At 48.0% G+C, this 20,031-nt stretch overlaps 2 protein-coding genes across 3 annotated transcripts; both read right to left on the bottom strand.

The window, feature by feature from the left end:
- Positions 1 to 631: 631 nt before the first annotated feature.
- Positions 632 to 8,722, bottom strand: nr5a5 (nuclear receptor subfamily 5, group A, member 5). The gene is made up of 7 exons (XM_035397586.1): positions 8,219 to 8,722; positions 5,622 to 5,737; positions 5,249 to 5,390; positions 3,072 to 3,694; positions 2,414 to 2,533; positions 2,136 to 2,283; positions 632 to 1,440 (listed from the first exon to the last, which is right to left on the bottom strand). The coding sequence occupies exons 1-7, from the start codon at positions 8,316 to 8,318 to the stop codon at positions 1,193 to 1,195; spliced, it is 1,497 nt and encodes a 498-aa protein (XP_035253477.1). The 5' UTR covers positions 8,319 to 8,722; the 3' UTR covers positions 632 to 1,192.
- Positions 8,723 to 12,407: 3,685 nt separating this feature from the next.
- soul5 (heme-binding protein soul5) lies at positions 12,408 to 17,694 on the bottom strand. 2 transcript variants are annotated; one of them, XM_035397621.1, is made up of 8 exons: positions 17,542 to 17,694; positions 16,244 to 16,303; positions 15,830 to 15,911; positions 15,449 to 15,569; positions 15,175 to 15,311; positions 14,486 to 14,649; positions 13,377 to 13,482; positions 12,408 to 13,275 (listed from the first exon to the last, which is right to left on the bottom strand). In XM_035397621.1, coding segments are annotated over exons 1-7 (648 nt in total). In that variant the 5' UTR covers positions 17,544 to 17,694; the 3' UTR covers positions 12,408 to 13,275; positions 13,377 to 13,400. The 2 variants fall into 2 exon arrangements, with proteins under 2 accessions (XP_035253512.1, XP_035253511.1); XM_035397620.1 differs by lacking the exon at positions 17,542 to 17,694 and having other exon boundaries at positions 16,244 to 16,314.
- Between the last annotated feature and the right edge of the window lie 2,337 nt (positions 17,695 to 20,031).

The following is a 20,031-nucleotide window of genomic DNA, read 5'->3' as shown; positions in this document are numbered from 1 at the left end:
GGAAGGGTTTATGTTTTTGGTCCGTTTTGTTGGATTTTATTATTTATGTTGGTAATGGTGTTATTTTTGTTCATCTCATAAATGTAATGTCTTCTGACCTGTTGGTCTTGATTTTCTCTCTTTCGTCAGCCTCCTGTCAGAGTCTTACCCCCCCCCCCCCAACCCCCTCTTCACTTTCCAACCCTATTTGTTCAGAAATTCAGGTCCATGCTAAAAGACTGGATCAGATCAATAAAATCAGTTTTAAATCATTATGCTCTTTTGTTTGCTGAATTTCTTTTAACCTTCAAGTTTAGCAGAGAAGTTTTGTTTTAACTTTACATTCTTGTGAAAGTAACTTGTGTATTTAATAATAATATTAACAATAATAATAAAACAGGTTCTAACTGATCTTTTGAACTCAAGCTTTCAGAAGCCACTTGGCTCATTGCTAATGATAACCTCTGTGCAGATTCACACCTTTCAATTAGGCCAGTTATTTGAATGATGGGCTACCTTGATTAAGGTCCAAATCCTTCCTATCAGATTGGCCCAGTTTGAATCAAAACACTTGCAACGGAAAATAAATCTTAGAGACCCAGAGACATTTTGCCAGAGGAATGGGAAAGAGAGACTTGGGAATGGCATCACAGTGGTGAGATATCTTTATTGGCGGTCTCTTCTCATTGGCGGTTTCTCCTTGGGTTTCACACCAAGTGCCTGATGGGGGGAGGGAAAGGGAGACTGGTTCTTCTGAGATGAGTGGCGGGTGGGCCATAGCGATGGTTCAGTGACATACGATGGTCAGTGGAGCTTGGCTTTAGTTGAAAGGCGACAGTGGTGTAGAGTCAGAGTGTGGCCTTGACATGAACAGACGCTCTTATCCAGAGCGACTCCCACAGCTTCTTATTTACATAGCATCTGTTTATACAGCTGGATATATAACTAAAGCAATGCAGAAAGGCCATTAGTACCTTGCTCAAGGGTACAACGGCAGTGCCCTGCGTGGGAATCGAACCCGCAACCCTTTTAGGTTACGAAGCCAGTTCCTTCACCAGCACTGCCACCCACTGACCGACAGGAGGATAGTTTAGAGGCGGAGACCAGTTCTGATAGAGTTGTGGGTGTGTCAGAGGCGGGGTGTGGTCTTGATTGGCGCACGATGGTGGCTTACAGGGACAGCACGGTGGGGATTGACAGGCGGTGGCAGTTCTCAGGCCTGCTTGGCGTGCAGCATCTCTGTGAGCAGGGAGTTGCAGGGCAGGTCCCCCTGCAGGTGGCGCTGGTACAGGTACTCCTCCACCTGCAGGCTGATGCTCCGCACCTCCGGCAGCCTGAGGAGCAGCTGGCCGAACGTGTCCGAGTGTCCGGAGTGTGTCTGCAGGGCGTGGGCCATCAGGGCCCGGTTCACCCGCTCCTGAGTCCGCTCGACCAGCCCTCGATCCTGCACCGCCTTCACGTCTGAAACGCACACGCAAACACACACACGTCAACACCCGCTCCTGAGTCCGCTCGACCAGCCCTCGATCCTGCACCGCCTTCACGTCTGAAACGCACACACACACACACGTCAACACCCGCTCCTGAGTCCGCTCGACCAGCCCTCCATCCTGCACCGCCTTCACGTCTGAAACGCACACGCAAACACACACACGTCAACACCCGCTCCTGAGTCCGCTCGACCAGCCCTCCATCCTGCACTGCCTTCACGTCTGAAACGCACACACACACACACGTCAACACCCGCTCCTGAGTCCGCTCGACCAGCCCTCCATCCTGCACCGCCTTCACGTCTGAAACACACACGCAAACACACACACGTCAACACCCGCTCCTGAGTCCGCTCGACCAGCCCTCGATCCTGCACCGCCTTCACGTCTGAAACACACACACACACACACACACACACACACACACACACACACGTCAACACCCGCTCCTGGGTCCGCTCGACTAGCCCTCGATCCTGCACCACCTTCACGTCTGAAACACACACGCACACGTCACGCACACTCCAGCACACGGACACACGACACACACACGCACACGTCACGCACACTCCAGCACACGGACACACGACGCACACGCACTCCTGCGTAAACACGCGTTTCGACATGTTCAAACACGCTCGCACAACAGCTGCTCGGTCGCGTTACCTGGGTTGAAGAGGACGAGGTACTTTAGGCACACAAACTTCTGTCTGTCCATCTGCAGTGTCCTGAGTTTGGACACCATGTCCTGTGAGCGGGTCACCAGACTGCTCAGCATGGGACCGGCCTGGGACAGTATGGTGGATACGTCGATCTGTGGGGGGGGTGGTAATCAGCATGTCGAACTGTACTGCGGACTTTTGGGATTTTAAAATGGCAGCATTGTACTGCATTGCTGTCTCATTTCCACCGTTGGCTGGAACGGGAGCCTACTTTGGTCTCACCTGTTGCCCGGTGACCAGGTAGATGCTGCCATCTTTTCCATATGCCACCTGCCTGTACAGGTGATCCAACACCAGCAGCTCACTCCAACAGCTGTGAAGCAGACTCATCTGGTCCTCTACCTGCACAAAGAGGACAGTCAGCACTCCTGCACTCACACCTGAACCTAGACCCTCCTTCCTGTGCCTACACCCACACCTGGACCAAGACCTCCACATCTGAACCTAGACCATCACTACTTCCACACATACCCTAATGCTTGTACCAACACCTTCACAGTGGCATCTATACCCTTCCACCTGCAACTACACCTTATACCAGCACCTACGCTCTCACTTGTGCCTATACCTTAATCTGTGTGTGCGTGTTCGTGTGTACACATGCGTGTGTGTGTGTGTGTGCATATGTGTGCGCACGTTTGGCTGTGTGTGTGTGTGTGTGCACACGCGTGTGTGTGTGCGTGCGTGCGTCTGGCTCTCTGTGTGTGTGTGTGTGTGTGCACCCGTATGTGTGTGCGTGCGCGCGTCTGGCTCTGTGTGTGTGTGTGTGTGTGTGTGTGCGTGCGTCTGGCTCTGTGTGTGCGCGCGCGCGTGCGTCTGGCTCTCTCTGTGTGTGTGTGTGTGTGTGCGCGCGCGCGTCTGGCTCTCTGTGTGTGTTCACCTTTAGCTCCTTGAATAAGGCGCTGCTCCGGGCCCACTCCACCAGGGCGAACAGCGTGCGGTCGGCCATCTTGCACATGATGCTGAAGGTGTTGAGGCAGTCGTGCTTCCCGCGGCTCGCCTGCTCCCGCTGCAGGCTGGCCAGCACCCTGGCGCAGAGCTGCGTCTCCTCTGGCTCCCCCTGCAGGAGTTCTGTGAGAAGGCAGGGCGTGGGCGGGGCTGCCTGTAAGACTGGGGGCGTGGCCACAGGCAGGGCCTGGCTGAAGGGCTGGCTCTGGGCGCAGCCCTGGTAGCTGGAGTGGTACAGTCCGGCGTAGGGGAGGGCGGGCAGCGCCACAGCGCGGTCTCTGCCGAAGGAGCAGTCCAGGAGCACGAGGCCGTCCGATTGGCCCACGCCGGAGGCCACGGGCTGCAGCTGGTGAAAGGAGCTGGGAGCGTGGGGCGACGGGGCGGGGCTGGGCAGCGGGTGAAGGTCATGTGACGCAAGGGCGGGCTGGGTGGGCGTGGCTTCCAGTTTGACCCTGTAGGCGGGGCACTCCTCCCCCCGCTGCTTCCGCTGCCGGTCGCGGCGGTACAGCGGCCCGAACTTATTCCGCCCGCCCCGCATTCGATCGGCCCTCACCGCTGCACAGAGAGAGAGAGAGAGAGAGAGAGAGAGAGAGAGAGAGAGCTGCTCTTACTGCTGCACACACACACACACACACACACACACACACAGAGCTGCTCTTACCGCAGCACACACACACACAGAGCTGCTCTTACTGCTGCACACACACACACAGAGCTGCTCTTACTGCTGCACACACACACACACACACACACACAGAGCTGCTCTTACTGCTGCACACACACACACACACAGAGCTGCTCTTACCGCTGCACACACACACACACACACACACAGAGCTGCTCTTACTGCTGCACACACACACACACACACACACACAGAGCTGCTCTTACTGCTGCACACACACACACACACACACACACAGAGCTGCTCTTACTGCTGCACACACACACACACACAGAGCTGCTCTTACCGCTGCACACACACACACACACACACACAGAGCTGCTCTTACTGCTGCACACACACACACACACACACACACAGAGCTGCTCTTACTGCTGCACACACACACACACACAGAGCTGCTCTTACCGCTGCACACACACACACACACACACACACAGAGCTGCTCTTACCACAGCACACACACACACACACACACACACAGAGCTGCTCTTACCGCTGCACACACACACACACACAGAGCTGCTCTTACCACTGCAAACACACACACACACACAGAGCTGCTCTTACCACTGCAAACACACACACACACACAGAGCTGCTCTTACCGCTGCACACACACACACACACACACACACAGAGTGTAAAGACAGAGTCTTTACACATGTTACAGCGCACTGGGCTGGGCACATCCTCTCAGCTGTGCCTTGTACAGATACTGGGTCTGTTACTCAATGACACAGCTAAAGAGGACACACACACACACACACACACACACAGCTCCACTTTACAGTGCAGAGAGAGTAAAGTGGGGTTTTTTTTATCTGGGTCATCACATCAGTGGGCTCAGCAGGTTTATAGGTTGCTAGATAGCGTGCAGGAGTAAGACAGGGCTATTGCTGCAGTCCCGGGCCGGGATTGGTCATCTAAGGCTACCCGACTGACGCACGTTACAGCAGCATAGGGGGCGGGGCCAGCATTGGAACAGTAGTGCGGGGGCGGGGCCAGCATTGGAACAGTAGTGTGGGGGCGGGGCCAGCATTGGAACAGTAGTGTGGGGGCGGGGCCAGGAGAGGAACTGAGGGTTTCCCGTACAGATTAACCAGCTCTGCTGCAGGAGGTTTACAGAAGCAGGTGAGGTTGGACAGGTCAGTGAAACTGAGAGCTGTTCACAAGTGAACTTCCCTGGTGAATGAAGGTAAAACTGATACGGCATCCGATTGAAGGATGACACTCTCCACAGGATGCCTCTCCACCGCTCCTGCTATACTCACCGGCTACTTTTCACACAACCGCTTACCTTAGGTCAACGGAGCCGATTTCCTCTGACACCCTAACCCCTCCCCCTTCAGTCCCCCTCTCAGCCGCTCCCCCTCAGTGCCCCCCCCCCCCCCACGGTGCCCCTCCCTCTGACGGCGACGTACCCTCTCTCCGCATGCCCACAGTCAGGCACTTTTGGAAGCGGCAGTAGGGGCAGCGTTTGCGCTGGGCCACGTCCACGGGGCAGCTCTGCCTCTCCGCACACGTGTAGCGCTTGCTGTTCTGCACCGTGCGCTTGAAGAAACCCTGCGGGCAGACACACGGTGTGTGTTAGCATGAGAGTGTGTGTGTGTGTGTGTGAGAGTGTGTGAGAGTGTGTGTGTGTGTGAGAGTGTGTGTGTGCGTGAGCATATGCGTGCATGTGTGTGCAGGTGCGTGTGTGTGTGTGTGTGCATGTGTGCATGTGTGTGTGTTTGTGTGCATGTGTGCGTGTGTGTGTGTGTGCGTGTGTGTGTGCATGTGTGTGTGCACGTCTACCTTGCAGCTCTCACAAGTGAGCAGGCCATAGTGGTATCCTGACACTCTGTCCCCACAGATGGGGCAGGCCTCCCCCTGGGGGTCCCCCGAGTCTGGCTCTGCTCCCAGATCCTGGGCTGCGGGGAGGAGGAGGTGAGTGTGAACGCTCCTGTGAACCTGTCCGTCTGTCTCCCTCTGTCCATCTGTCTCCCTCTGACTGTCTGTCTCCCCCTGTCCATCTGTCTCCCTCTGTCTGTCTGTCTCCCCCTGTCCGTCTGTCTCCCCCTGTCCGTCTGTCTCCCCCTGTCCGTCTGTCTCCCCCTGTCCGCCTGTCTCCCTCTGACTGTCTGTCTCCCCCTGTCCGCCTGTCTCCCTCTGTCCACCTGTACTCATGTAGCTGTGTTCAGGTGTGTCTGTGTCTGCCTGACTGCGTTGTCCTGTAAAGCCAATCCCTGCTCTTGTGTAAAAGAGAACCTGCTTCCTTGCTGTCTCTTGGTAAGAAGGGCAAGTGTGGTCACATGACTCTGGGAAGGTGTGTGACTGAGCAGATGGTAAAGTGAGATATAACTGTTATGTAATCCCCATAATTAAGTTATCTTAAGATTGATTTTACAGGTCTTACAGGTGTACTGTATATGACAAAGCACTTCACAAAATAACTACTAAAACACCTCCACTGCTAAATAAATTACTAAAGCAACTCTTATTACCATGGCTACTAATACTGCCTGAGTTATTATTGCTTCATATAATAGTAATTCATATTAATTATAATCATCACCATCATCAAACCACCATACTGCATCAGAGAATAAATAATGAAGTAAAAAAAAATTGAACAAAAATAGACTGCTAGTTTACATGAAAACTAAGAGTATACACACATTATATGATACATTGAAACTAAGTGATCATCAGATAGCTACACTACATAGCCAAAAGTATGTAGACACCTGACATCCAACATCTCATCCAAAATTATGGGCATTAATGGAGTTGGTCCACCCTTTGCTGCTGTAACAACCTCCACTCTTCCGGGAAGGCTTTATACTAGATGAGGGAGCATTGCTGGAGGGATTTTCTTCCTTTCAGCCAGAAGAGCGTTAGCATCAGCACTGTTTCGGGGATTCGGCCTGGCTTGCAGTTGGCTCTCCAATTGATCCCAAAGGTGTTGGATGGGGCTGGGGTCAGGGCTCTGTGCAGGCCAGTCAAGTTCTTCCACACCGTTCTTGACTAAACCATTTCTATATGGACCTTCACTCTGTGCCTGGGAGCATTGTCATGCTGAAACATGACGAGCCTTCCCCAAACTGTAGGGGTAGCACAGAACCATCTAGAATACTATTGTATCCTGTAGCTCATAGTAGGCTCATAGGGTGATAACTGACAGCAGCATTGCCATTGTCCTCACATACCTTGGAGGAGAGCGCACATGCTCGCCTGTGCTCTCCTAAATCGATAACTGGACCCACTAATGAGCTCTGATATAAAAGTGGGCGTTACTCCAAATGTTCCCTTAGTCTACTTCTGCTGAGCCCAGAGACTTACCTCATGCCTGTAACATTACTCACCTGGAAACAATTTAGCTACCCTCCTTCGTATATGTTCAAGAGCCACTACGTCACTGTATATATTTCATGCTAAGCATTTCTGTTCCTACCAGTTATAGCTTCTTAGCCTCTTTAACAGTCACAGTCATGGAATGAATGCCCTGCAATCAGGGGGTGATTCGTTAAGAGATTTCACAATGAAACATTTTGCAGACACTCTTATCAGGATCAAACTTACGCAGCATAAGTTCTGTGCGTGCAATCTACTATTTACATTTACTGAAGCAATTCAGGTTAAGTACCTTGCTCAAGGGTACAACGGCAGTGGCCCACATGGGGAATCAAGCCTGCAACCTCTCACTTACAAGCCCAGTTCCCCTATGCTACACTGCTACTCCAACTGTACAGTCACATACAACAGTTGTCCCATAAAACAGTTTGCTCTTGGGACAGACCAAAAACCAACAAAACCCTCGAATCTCTGCATCGTCCCTCTGTTGTGCTGTTAGTGAGGTGCAACAGGACACAGGGATGGACGGGGGGGTCTGAGAGCTGACAGGCTGGGACTCGAACCTGCACCAGCCTGGTTGCATTCAGATGCTGAAGTTCTTTCTCACTCAGGTGTCCGAAGCAAGCCAAAGCACGAGACACACTCAGCATAGAATAATTAAGTTATTCCACTCTGCTGCAACACAGGTGGCAGCTAGAGAAATAGTCACTCAACTGCCATACTCGGGGATTAGCGAAGAAACCACTTCAGTGTCACACAGGGGACAACCAGAAAGATTATAGTGCCTAACAGAGAAACCACTCCACTGTCACAGACAAGACTACTGGGGAAACCACTCCACTGTCACACACGTTTAGCGGAGAAACCACTCCATTACAGTAGACATGACTTTTAGCAGCGAAACCACCCCAATGTAACTGACATGACTAGCGGAGAAACCACCTCACTGTCACACACATGACTAACACAGACTTAAAGCTTACACGTTTCCTTATCCTTTATTCTGGCCTACACTAAAACCATTCAGGTGTTAACGAAACAAAGTAAACAGTACTTACATGTGGACGGTCTGTCCTTCAGCAGCAAACTCTGCTCATAGTCGGCAGGCCAAAAAGTCGCGGGCGGAAGCTGGTCCGGACAGAAGGGTGAGATGCTCATGTTTGGTGTGAAGGGGAGGTCAGTCACTGCTTTCTCGCAGCACTGGGGTCAAGACCCGGGGGGAGCGGGAGAGGGAGAGAACGGGGAGAGGCAGACGGCGAGCCGCAGCGCCACAGCTCCGGGAACAAGGCGACTGACGCTCGGTGGAGATCCGGCGACGGACTTTGATCCATGGCCAGAGTAATAAAAAAGTCGGTTCTCGCTGACACTCCTACCCGGCCCGGCGAGACGGACCCGCTGGAATTCTGGCTCGGGAGAGGGAGCGAGAGAGCGCGACCGTAACCGCGGCACGGCGGTGAGTAATTCTCGCAGGCTTGCTGATAAGATAAGAGGCGGTCAAGGGGCACGCGGCAAACCTCTTCGTTTCCCTTGAATGCGCTTAAAAGGCATTTAACTGAGCGAAAGGGAATTTGCCGGCTGAAATGTAAAGTTTCATTTCTCGTCAAACAGGTTCCTTTTTTTTAGAGTGGACGACGTTTGGTGTATTTGACTGAATTTGTTGTCACTTACTGTATTGTTAGCAAACGTTTTTTGTTATGGGACATTTACTTGCTCTCGTTTATCATAACTGCATGATGTTGAGAGTTGCTGTCTGAGAGCAAGATGGTATGGGCCTAGTTGTAACTAGTAGGCTAAGCTTTCGGGATCAAACAACGTTGTTGACTTCCATAAAAGTATGAATTATTGAGCTACAGATCTAATAAATAGTGCCAGATTTCCCTGACTGACAGACCTGTTTTTTTTCTCACAGATCTAACCATACGATAAAATGCCAATTGACAGGTGCAATTAGCCCAAATAACGCATGTTCTGACGTCATGGAAGATTAACGGCGTTCAAGGGTGATTGGTTATCTGTAATACTCATTCTACTGCCAGTGGTGCAGCGAATAAAAAGTTATATAAAAGTACATTGAGTGACAGATACTTCACCTGTTAGAATCAGGCCATGCAGACTGTTTGGATGGCATTGGCTGATAATGAGGATTGGGGGGGCTTGATACCATGGACTAGTTGGGGGGGAGGGTTTGATTGGCTGCAATCATGAAGAGCACTTGTCATTGCACGACAGGGTGCATACGCAATAGCATATGTTGGAGTCTATCTGTGCATTTCCCAGGTTAGGATATATGCCATGCTGCAGTTGCTCTTAAACAACTGAAGTGCAATTTTTTATGTTAGCATCCCCAGTGAAATAATGTATGGAAAATTATGCATCGACCGGATTCCACACATTTAAAAAAAAATGCCCCTTATAATTACACCACTTAATTTTTTAATGCAATTACCTATGCCAGCGCATTAAACTAAAAAACTGTATTGAGCTGAAAAAAAACCAGGACGTGACGTCGAATAAGGCCGATCCTACAGTTAGATGGCTACCGCTTAGCCTATAGGTTGAAGGGGTCAAACAGAGGAGCCGTGGACAACGAGTCTTACCATTTTAAACATGCTTGACGTCCAAAGGACCGGGATCAGGCGAGGAGGATTGAGATAAGATGTAGGCCGAAGCCTCGGGAACTTCTGGCGAGTTGTACAGATGTCGGTGAGTGGTCACAGAGCCCAGTATCACAGGTAAGGCGAAGGTGTGCGTGAGATTTCTCTCACCCACTTCTCTTCACTCTCATGAAGTTCCATTAAACAACCGGCCCCGAAAACTATCAGGCCAATCCATTCGATGTTTACCCAAATGTGAATGATACGGCACGAATGAACGTTTTTTTCCGAATCGCAAGAACTATGGTGACAGGAAGACCAACGATCCCTGTGGATTTTGTTTTATTTTAGTCAGACGAAATTTCGATGACTACTCCGACGTTCAACTTCAAGGCCAAACATAGCCAGAATCACCTCGGTTTCTAGACTGGTTGGTTAGAACCATATTTTAGGAGTATAAACAAAACTCAAAGCATTCTTTGGGTCTTGCTGGCTTGTTAACCGTCACTAGCCGAGGTTTTAAAAGGCCATTTTAATGTGTTGATTAAATTCTGCGGTCGTTTTTAGGCCTTGGTTTTGGGGTAGCTAGTCATTTTAGCAACCATCTTGTTAAGTGGCCGTCTGACCCTAAGCTTCAGTGACCTTCGTTTCGCGACCGCTGTTCCTCTGTGCCGATGCAGTTTGTTGGTGTTCGGCATATGTTGTCTTAATGTTTTGACGTCTGTTCCCCTTGCCACATTAAATAATCTATCAGTTTTTTGTGATCGATGCCCCGGAAATTCGGGCATCGGTTATTTGGCCTGTGAACTCTGTTAGTTGCGTTTTTTTGTGGGAAATTGCATATCAAAGTGCTGATTGTCATACCTGTTTTATAACTGACACGTAGGCTAGGCTACTACTAATTGCCATTCAGCTTAATATGACTTGCTTGTGATTTAGTTGCTTCAATGTCCTTTTTCATGTGGTGTTTACATTATTTGTTCCAGCCCCTGTACCTACAATGTTTAAGATAACGTCCCATTAACTATTATTCACAAGGCGGCTCTGTAATCGAGTCTTGGGAAGGAGCTTGGTCATAACTCTTATGTCATATTAGAATTTTTAAACAGTGCGGTACAAATAGTTTCACAGAGAATTTGTCTGACCCGTGATTTTGATTTATTACAGGTCCATGTCAGCCATCTGCTCTTAGGTCTACTCTGTTAGTTGCCTTCTTAGAAAAAAGTAGAATTTTCTCTTGCCATAAAGGACAGTGTTGCAGGGTATTAACTGCATCAAGCAATGTTTTTATTTTCCTAACATTTGTAAAGTTAATCATTTAACACATCACTGTGTATGCTTTATGATATAGGGGGGTAAGGACCAAACTGACAGGTTTATAAAAGCATAATGATCAAATGGGCTACCCCAGTCAACCGCAGTCTAATAAACTAAGGCATATATTTGTAAAATATATTCCCCTGCCTCCACCGTTGGCCTATATCTGTACTGTAATGTAGGACGCACCGAACTGAAATGATAGTCATCTAGGGTACCAGTGTAGTAGAATTCAGTGTGAAGATGGCAGGTTCTATTCCCTGCAGGGGTGCTGCAATTGCACCCTTGAATAAGATTGTAAAAACAAGACTTGATTTAAAAAACAAAAAAACAAAAAAAAAACAAGAAATTCCAGCTGTGTGAATAGATTGCATGTTTTTTAAAAACATATCATCTGTGTAAGTTGCTGTGGATAAGTCAGTGTAAATGCGACAGTAAGATTTTGGAATAGTGCATGTTTAGTGCATCAGGAATGTGGCGACATTTTGGATGGTGCCGGTCATTGCACGTCCTGCAGCTGTAATGGGGCAGTAGACTGGGCTGGATGGAGATGGGGAATGTATTACGATGTGGCAATGATAAGAGTTTATTCAGATATTCATTCATTCAAACCGTTGGTGATGTATGTCATGGTAAAAGATTAACGATTTGACTTTGCTGGATTTATATATATATATTTTGTTCTTAAATCAGAGCCTATCCTTAATGTGTCTTTTCGTACTCCGACATGTACAGCCTCTAGATATTTGCATTACATTTTACAGCGAGGTTCCGTTTAATTTCTAATAACTTTAGATTATTGTACTGCTGACTTGTGGGCTATGTTATTTCACAGCTTCTTTCTGACTCTTCAGCATTCAAAAGAAAATTGAGAAAGCCAGGACAGACATTTTAAGGATTAGTTCTTTAGGTTAATTCATGTTACAAAATTAAATGTTCAAATTAGATAGTTTCCAAACTCCTCAGTCTCTCGTCTCTGGTGACTATCTATGAGCGTTTTCCACGGTGGGTAGCCGTGTCCAGATTTGGGGATACGGGTTTTATCAGTGTTTACCACTGTAAATGCTGAAGATTGCCTCATCTCTTTATGACCTTATGGCTAACGGCGTCATTGGCGTCAGGAGGGGCGGGGCTGTATGACTGGGAAGTGATTTCTCTGTCCTCGTGTCGTGACACACGACAGGACTCCTCATTTGAAAGCTCGGGGTTCTGCTGGTATATATCGTAATATCTTCTGTGCGTCACATTCATGCACTGCATGCTGGGTGATTTTTAAGAGTCGTCAGGTGTACCCTTGACTTTCATCTGCTGTCAGTATTTAAACTCTGATGATATGTTATGGTAAAAAACCTTTATTAGAAAACATTGATATAATGTAGTCCTCCAGTATAAAATAAAACAGACATTACATAACATTATTTGACAGTCATTTAGCAGACGCTCTTATCCAGAGTGACATGGAGAAGTGGATAACATCAGTATTAGTTTCAGGGATACAAGTGTGATATTGACAAGAAAGCACAGAAGGCCAATTTATAATCGGTAAGTCTAGTAGTAGACTAACAACAATGTTTATTGTATCAGAAAGAAAGTAGCAGTGGACAGAACCTATTCTTACACAGTTACACCTATAACACTATCCCAAAGTAAGAGAGAAAGCACGAAAGGATATCTAAAGGGGGCTAGGTGAGCCTTGGTACAGTCTGAAGAGGTGAGTTCAGGCTGTGTCAGAAGATGGGCAGGGTTTCTGCTGTCCTGCCTGTATTGGGAATCTCACTCCACCACTTGGGGGGTCAGACAGATGGGAGACGTGACCTGGAAGTACTGGCACGTGGAGGGGTGGGGGGGGCAGATGCTCAGAGGTAGCAGAATGGAGAGTTCCTGCAGGTGTGTAGGGTCTGATTGCCTATTAAAGATATAATCAGAACTCTCCTTTTAGCTGCCTGACAAGCTGTCACCAAGGCATTGAATTTGATGCGATCTGATACAGGTAGCCAGTGGAGGGAGATGAGAAGGGGAGTGACTAGGCTGAGTCTAGGCAAGGTGAAGATCAGTTGAGCAGTACCATTTTGGATGAGCCGCAGAAGTCTGAACATATCTACGAAGTTCTAGCATGTAAAATACGTATTTTATTCTTCCGTATAAAATATTTTTCTTTCAAATCCAACGTGTGTTCGGGCCAGGCTGAACATCCACAGGATTCCCTGAAAAGCAGAGAAGACGGAGGTCACAGTGTCACACATGATAACACACGCGCAGACACACACACACATGCACGCACAGACGTTATACCCTCCTCCCTTACCTGGTGTCCGGTGGCCGTGCGAGTTTACTTCTGAGGTGCGGTGCACACCGGCTCCCCGACCACCTGGTACCAGATCTCATTGTGCCTGTTCAGAAACTTCATGGGGCTGAAAACACACAAACATCCACAAATACCTCTCATAAATGCACCCACATACGTGTATCTCTCACGAATACACATCTCTGCTCAAGTAACGCTGTCTACAAACGCGCAACGCCTCTCACCCCCTACTAAACTACAGACTCGAGTAGCATTTCAGATCACGTTTAGTCCTGCACAAGAAATGCGGAAGCAGTGTTTATTATCGTCCTGATGTCGCAGCTTCTACTGCACCCTAGTTCGACTTGGCATATGTTAGGTCAGAATAATGTTCACTGTGTGAACTGGACTTTGTGTTCTTGGCTATGAATAACTGTACAAAATTAGTATTGGACCTTATCGAACCTGTGTTTTGTAGTTGTTCTGATGACCTTGGTATCCACTTTTGTACGTTGCTTTGGATAAAAGCGTCTGCTAAATAATTGTAATGTAATGTGTGTGTTAATGCAAAGCATGTAAGTACTTCATGGAAAAGCACGGACAGGGAAACTGAATCCGGCCTGTGGCTAAAAATGCCCCCAGGGAGGCAGGGCTCCAGTGGCAGGTTTCTCGCACGTCTTTGTTCTGGCTGATGGGGTCCCAGCAGGCTGTCTGCGTCTGCTGTGTACCGTGTGTACAGGCTTTTGGGGGGCTAGTGCGTTAGGCAGTGCTCTCCTGAATGGACAGAGGGTGTGCTGTTGGGAGCAGTCCCACAATTATGATTCATTCCATCACTGGGGCCTGTCATAGGCCACACCTCCTAATTCCCCCTTGGGCCTAGGTCCTGTGATAGGCCACACCTCCCTCCTGGCCCCACCACTGAGGCCTGTAATAGGCCACACCTCCTGGCCCCAACTCTGGGGCCTGTGATAGGCCACACCTCCTGGCCCCAACAATGGGGCCTGTAATTGGCCACACCTCCCTCCCGGCTCCACCACTGGGGCCTGTAATAGGCCACACCTCCCTCCCGGCTCCACCACTGGGGCCTGTGATAGGCCACACCTCCCTCCTAGCACCACTTTGACCCTCACCTGTTGTAGCCCACAGCGTAGTGGAAGTCCTGTTCGTAGGAGGCCTGGACTTGGTCCAAATCCTTCTTCAGGAGTCCGGAATTGTGATTGACTATCATGGAGAACATGTAGCCCCCGTAGCTCCTCACGTAGACGTTCATGTCTGGCATGTCTGTGAAGTACACCTGGCAGGGGGGGGGGGAGGGACACCACAGGGCAGCGTTTCCCAACCTTCTTCCTTCCGCGGCACACTTTTCAAATTCACAGAATCTCATGGCACACCACTCTCAAAAGCATTAAAAAATAAACACCCTGCAGCCCCCCTCCACACACACACGCATGCACGTAGGCCTGAATGTTCTTCTGGAGTTTGAATTAAGCTATATGCATTTTAATGACATTTATTTTGGCTTTTGTGAATGGGATTTGTTCATTTGAACGTTAAAATGTTTTTAAACAATTTTTCACACGGCATGCCTGACCTTCGCCTGACGGCACACCGGTTGGGAAACGCTACCATAGGGGATGTGTTTGAGGACTGAAATGGGGCCTAGGCCTCCACTGACATCCAGTACAGACGGGAATGCAAAAGCACACATTTCCAGTTCAGCAGATAGGCAAATTATCATGGCAGCAGATCTGGTTCTGAGGCTCCCGAGTGGAAGAGTTATATTCTTGCTGTCTTTGAAACTCTTCCCTGATTGGCTCACCTCTGAATTGGTGGGTGTGGGTGGGCTCTCCTGATAGGCTGAGGGCAGGAGGAAGCTGAGAGTGTACACAGAGGACTGCCAGTATGGCTTCTCCTTCATCTTCACCACCACCGGAGCAGTCATATCAATCTTCACCCCTGGACATGCACGTGCGCGCGCACACACACACACACACGCATTAATCTCCACACCTGCAGACAGCCGCCTCGTCACTAACCACAGCAGTAAAGTATTTCGCTCACTCATGCACGCACACACACACACCCAGCCTCACCCTGCTCATTGGTTCCTGTGATGTACTTGTAGAGCTTCCTGAAGGCTTTGGTTGTGGCCGCTTCCATGAAGAAGGACTCTTCGTCTGTCGACACCCACTTAGTGGGGCTGTAGTGGCGCACCTGCACACACAACTCCTGTCAGTCCCCAGGTATGCGCACAGTCAGTACACGTGTGCAAGGTGTGTGTGTGTGTGTGTGCCTTTTAGAGAATTAATGTGTGTCTGCGTAAGGTGTGTGAGAGTGATGCAGAGACACTGTGTGTGTGTGTGTGTGAGAGAGAGAGAGAGAGAGAGAGAGAGTGTATGAGGCTGAGGTAGACTGTGTGTGTGTGTGTGTGCGCATGCGTGTGTGAGAGCATGTGTGTGCGTATGCGTTTGTACCTCATATTCATCTGTCTTGCACACCAGGTCATAAAGAAGGCACTCCTTGGTTTCTGTGCAGAAGCTGGACTCGCTGGAGTTACTAAGGACAAATAACACAGAAAAATAAGCCTCTTTATCTGCCTCTACCATTCTGTCACTCTCCTTTTATCTCTCTACAACTCATATTGTCCTCTGTCTCTCTCACACACACACACATACACACACACACACACACTCAGACACACACTAACTGACTGTCAGTCGCCATTTTTAGAGCACGATAATGGTGTAGTTATAAATGCTGTTGATTTCACACCAACATCACACCTGTATCTCCTCTGTGTTATTGCATTATGACCATTTGCTATTGTGATCAGGATATATTGCCATCTCTCTCACACTGTCAACATTAGATATCGGTGTAGTCCTTACCCCACGTAGGCCTCGGCTGTCGCCATCAGTACCAATACCACAAGCGCCCAGAGACACGCCCTGTAAAGCATACACACGCAGGTGTGTGCAGTTAGCGGTACGCGCAATGTTAACGGTCAATCGCTCTGCCTTTTAAATTACTGTACTGTGTTCGGCATGAGGTGCGCATCAATGTGTAACAGTTGGTCTACACTAAGGTGGTTCGTACTTCCGGATCTCTGTACCATTTAAATGAAGTTTCATAAATGAAACTAGCCAGTAGGGAGAACACCAAATCGGTGTATATGGGAAATGCATTTGTTATTGTGGAAAACTAATTATCAGTCTCGACGTTATCATTCTGGAAACATCGGAGCCATTTTCTTTCCATGTCGAGATTACCTAACCATGAAAATATAACGGTGTAATGACCCCAACTAGCCACACAGGGGAGCTGTGGGGTTGGAATAGCCCGTTCGGCAGTGACGCACGCTATGGTAACCCTCCCTCACCTCACTTAAACTACAGAATAGTTCAGATGTCCTTACAGTGCAGGCAAAAATAATGGCGTATAGATGTTTAATTGGGAGATATTGGAACAGTTTACATTTGACAGCGTAAAATAAAATCCCTTATATTTTCCTGGAGGCAAACGCTGACAGCAAGCCAATTACCCACTGCAGTGTTCACATAACAGTGCCGTCATTCTCTTGAAGTCGCTATTTAGGAGGAGGCAACTCGCACTATAGTCACATCTTAACTACGAGTGGTATAAAGTACTTGATACTGGAAGGCCATATTGTTCGAAGGTTTTTGGTGGTTATCTTTCAGTAGCCAATTAAGAATGAGAAAAGTGAGTTCTTTACATGATTTACCGTAAGTTTATCAATGTTGCTGATACCCAAGCACACCCAACAACCTACTGATGTTCCAAAACCGGATTATGACACGCGCGCAAGATGTGTGCTGTGTGCAAATTCGTAATTATATGTTCGCCAAGAATAAGATGCATAATCACAAAATAAAACGAACATGTATTTTCCATCTCGAGCGACTGCGAACCTGATAATCTTTAATATTTCGCTGGATCCATTTTGTTTCATAACATATTTGATACACATTTTGGAATGAAAACGATTGAAAATTTAACGCAATGCAAACTTGAGCGTATTCCGGAAGATTACTTATTATATTTTTATTTACAGAGTTAACGACTACCATATACATTTAAAAAAGGTCGCGCTGACTGAGAAAAACAGGTCAGTAGATTCCAAAACACTTCAGGTCAAGTCGCTACACGCTGCGTTTTCTGTACTCACATTGCGCTGAAGTTGAAGTCCGTTAGGCGTTTCAGGTCTGCTGTTCCACTGCGGTGGAAGTGCTTCGAGCAAGTGCTACGAGCAAAACAATTTATAACTCCCTCAGCTTATGAAACAGGCGTGACACACCCGAACCCTCTTCAGCCAACTGCAGATAAAGAATGCTTGCATAACGGGGAATTTGAGGAGTTTCGAGGACATTTGGGCTTAACCATATTTGGAAGAAACGTTAGCTGCCATTATTTACACTGAAACCGCTTGGAAATAAGCTACAATTAGTCCCTACTGCAGTTCAGTGACACCATTAGCGGGTCCGCACAACCTGTAGTCTAAAATAATTAGCACAAGACAATAATCTAACATTGACAAAGGAGCAATAGTCGACCTGTAACCAGAACTGAGGGTGTGGGGCCTAAGGGAGGGGTGTGTTTGGTTCCCTGAGCGGCCAGGAGCTTTGTGTTCATCTCCGGAGCGAGAACTCCGGTGCTACCCGATAGGCCTTGTGTTCCGACTGCGATGACCTGCACGTGGGGAGTGTTCTTTTGTGTACGTTGTACCGGCTCCGTGGGAACGTCAGCTAATACACAACCAGCCGCCGACTCTGCACGCAGACACAAACACGGGGCGCCACATCTTCGTAAACGAGCTTGAAAACATCGTAAGAACTAGTCTCGCTTTTCATGGGTATCACCACGCTGGCAATGGGTGCCGTTTCTAGTGTAAGTGTAGCATGTGGCAAGGATCGTCCAGAATTCTCTTGAATAATTACCAAGTTCAACTGCGGAGGAGGCTGGTGATTATGGTCAGTGCATTGGTAAATTAATTTTGCTACTCGCTACTGCCAGTCTCTCTTAAATATGAAGTGGGTTGGGGGTCACGTGAGGTCACATGACTGCCATTTAACCATCAGAACAAAGAGTCGTTTTCAGTTACCTCCTCCGCAGACCATTCCTGTATTTTTATCTTCTGGCAAAAGCAATAGAGTCCACACTCTGCAGCTGATCTCCCAAATAGCACAACACCACAACATGGTCAGCGTGTAGCGACTTGTCCTACAGAAGTGTTTCGGATTCTACAGCCCTGCTTTTGTCGGTCAGCTTTGAGATTAAAACGTTCCTATGAATTATAATTTATATATATTCTAATATATTAACTAGCACAATAACTGATCAATATTATCCATAACAATGTCCAAGTAGTACTGTAGTTTAAATGTGGGGGAGGAGGTCTGCCTGGGCTCTCTCTCAGAAGTAATAAATCTAAACTTGCTAACCTTTTCCGTGAGACCAGTAAAACATAACAAGTAATGATTCACTAATGCTTAAGGTAAACTTGAAAGACGTGACGCGAATGGTGTAAATGCTCAGAACTGCCCCACTGTGGGATTTGAACGTACATCTTGTTGCGTGAACTGACTCCCCTTCTGCAAATCTTAAATTGTTCAGAAACCTGAAGGATTTGCATTCCATTAATTTCATTTAGCGGTCTTGTTCATACCATTTATATGTATGATTTTTTTGCGTTTTGAAACAAAATGGATCCAGTGGAAAAACGTGAGATTATCAGGCTCCAAGTTAGCCGTATACAAACATATTCATACATGTGATTATGAAGGGTTATACAGGTGATGCTGGGTCTGCCACAATATCTAAAGGAATATGCACTGTTTGGTCCATCACAGTATATAGGAAGGCATGGGAGCAGAGGATTGCTGCAGTGTCAATGAAATGGAACCAGCAGGTCAGCCAGTAGGTGGCACTACAGAGCATTCCACAGATGGATTTTTTTGTGTGTGTGTGTGTGTGTGTGTGTGTCCAGAATGCACAGTGCAAAGCTGGCCACGTCCCTTTGTAAGAACGGGTAATTCTCAGAAACAGGAAGCTCAGCTCCTCAGGGAAAGGGTAAAAGCCGCTTCCTCTTTCACAATGAGACTATCCTTTAGGCTAGCGGTGTCCGGTCTTATCCGAAAAGGGCCGATGTGGGTGCAGGTTTTTTGTTCTAGCCCAGCACTACGACACCTGATTCTGTTCATCAAATATTCACGGTCGTCCGTCGAGATCTTCACAAGCGGAATACCAAGTCTATTTTATTCAATTATTTATTCGTTGATGTATTCTTTATTTATCGAGGAGAGGGCACCATTGAGCCAAGAAAGCAATTCTGTATTCGTTACCACACACGTTTGAATTTATTTACCAGATATTATTCAGGTCAGTACGCGAGAGAGTGCACTGTAGGTTACCCTTAGTAAGAGCTAAGGGTGAAGTCTGACAGACTCCAGATGCAAACTGACTGTAAATCACTGACTGTACATGTAAAAAGCTGTGCAGTAATAAGTGCATTGTCACACGCAGGTGGCATAAACCCAAACCGCACCACTCGCACGCCATGTAGGGAAGGTCGGCCGCGTGTGGAAATTCTGCCAGTTTTTTGTCTGTATGAACATGTGCTCTTGTGCCAATCGCTGGAGAGTAGATACTTTTAAGGACA

The sequence above is a fragment of the Anguilla anguilla genome, chromosome 17 (assembly GCF_013347855.1).
Source record: "Anguilla anguilla isolate fAngAng1 chromosome 17, fAngAng1.pri, whole genome shotgun sequence".
NCBI lineage: Eukaryota > Metazoa > Chordata > Actinopteri > Anguilliformes > Anguillidae > Anguilla > Anguilla anguilla.
Note: the sequence above shows the minus strand (reverse complement) of the source record. Positions and strands in the feature narration are given on the sequence as shown.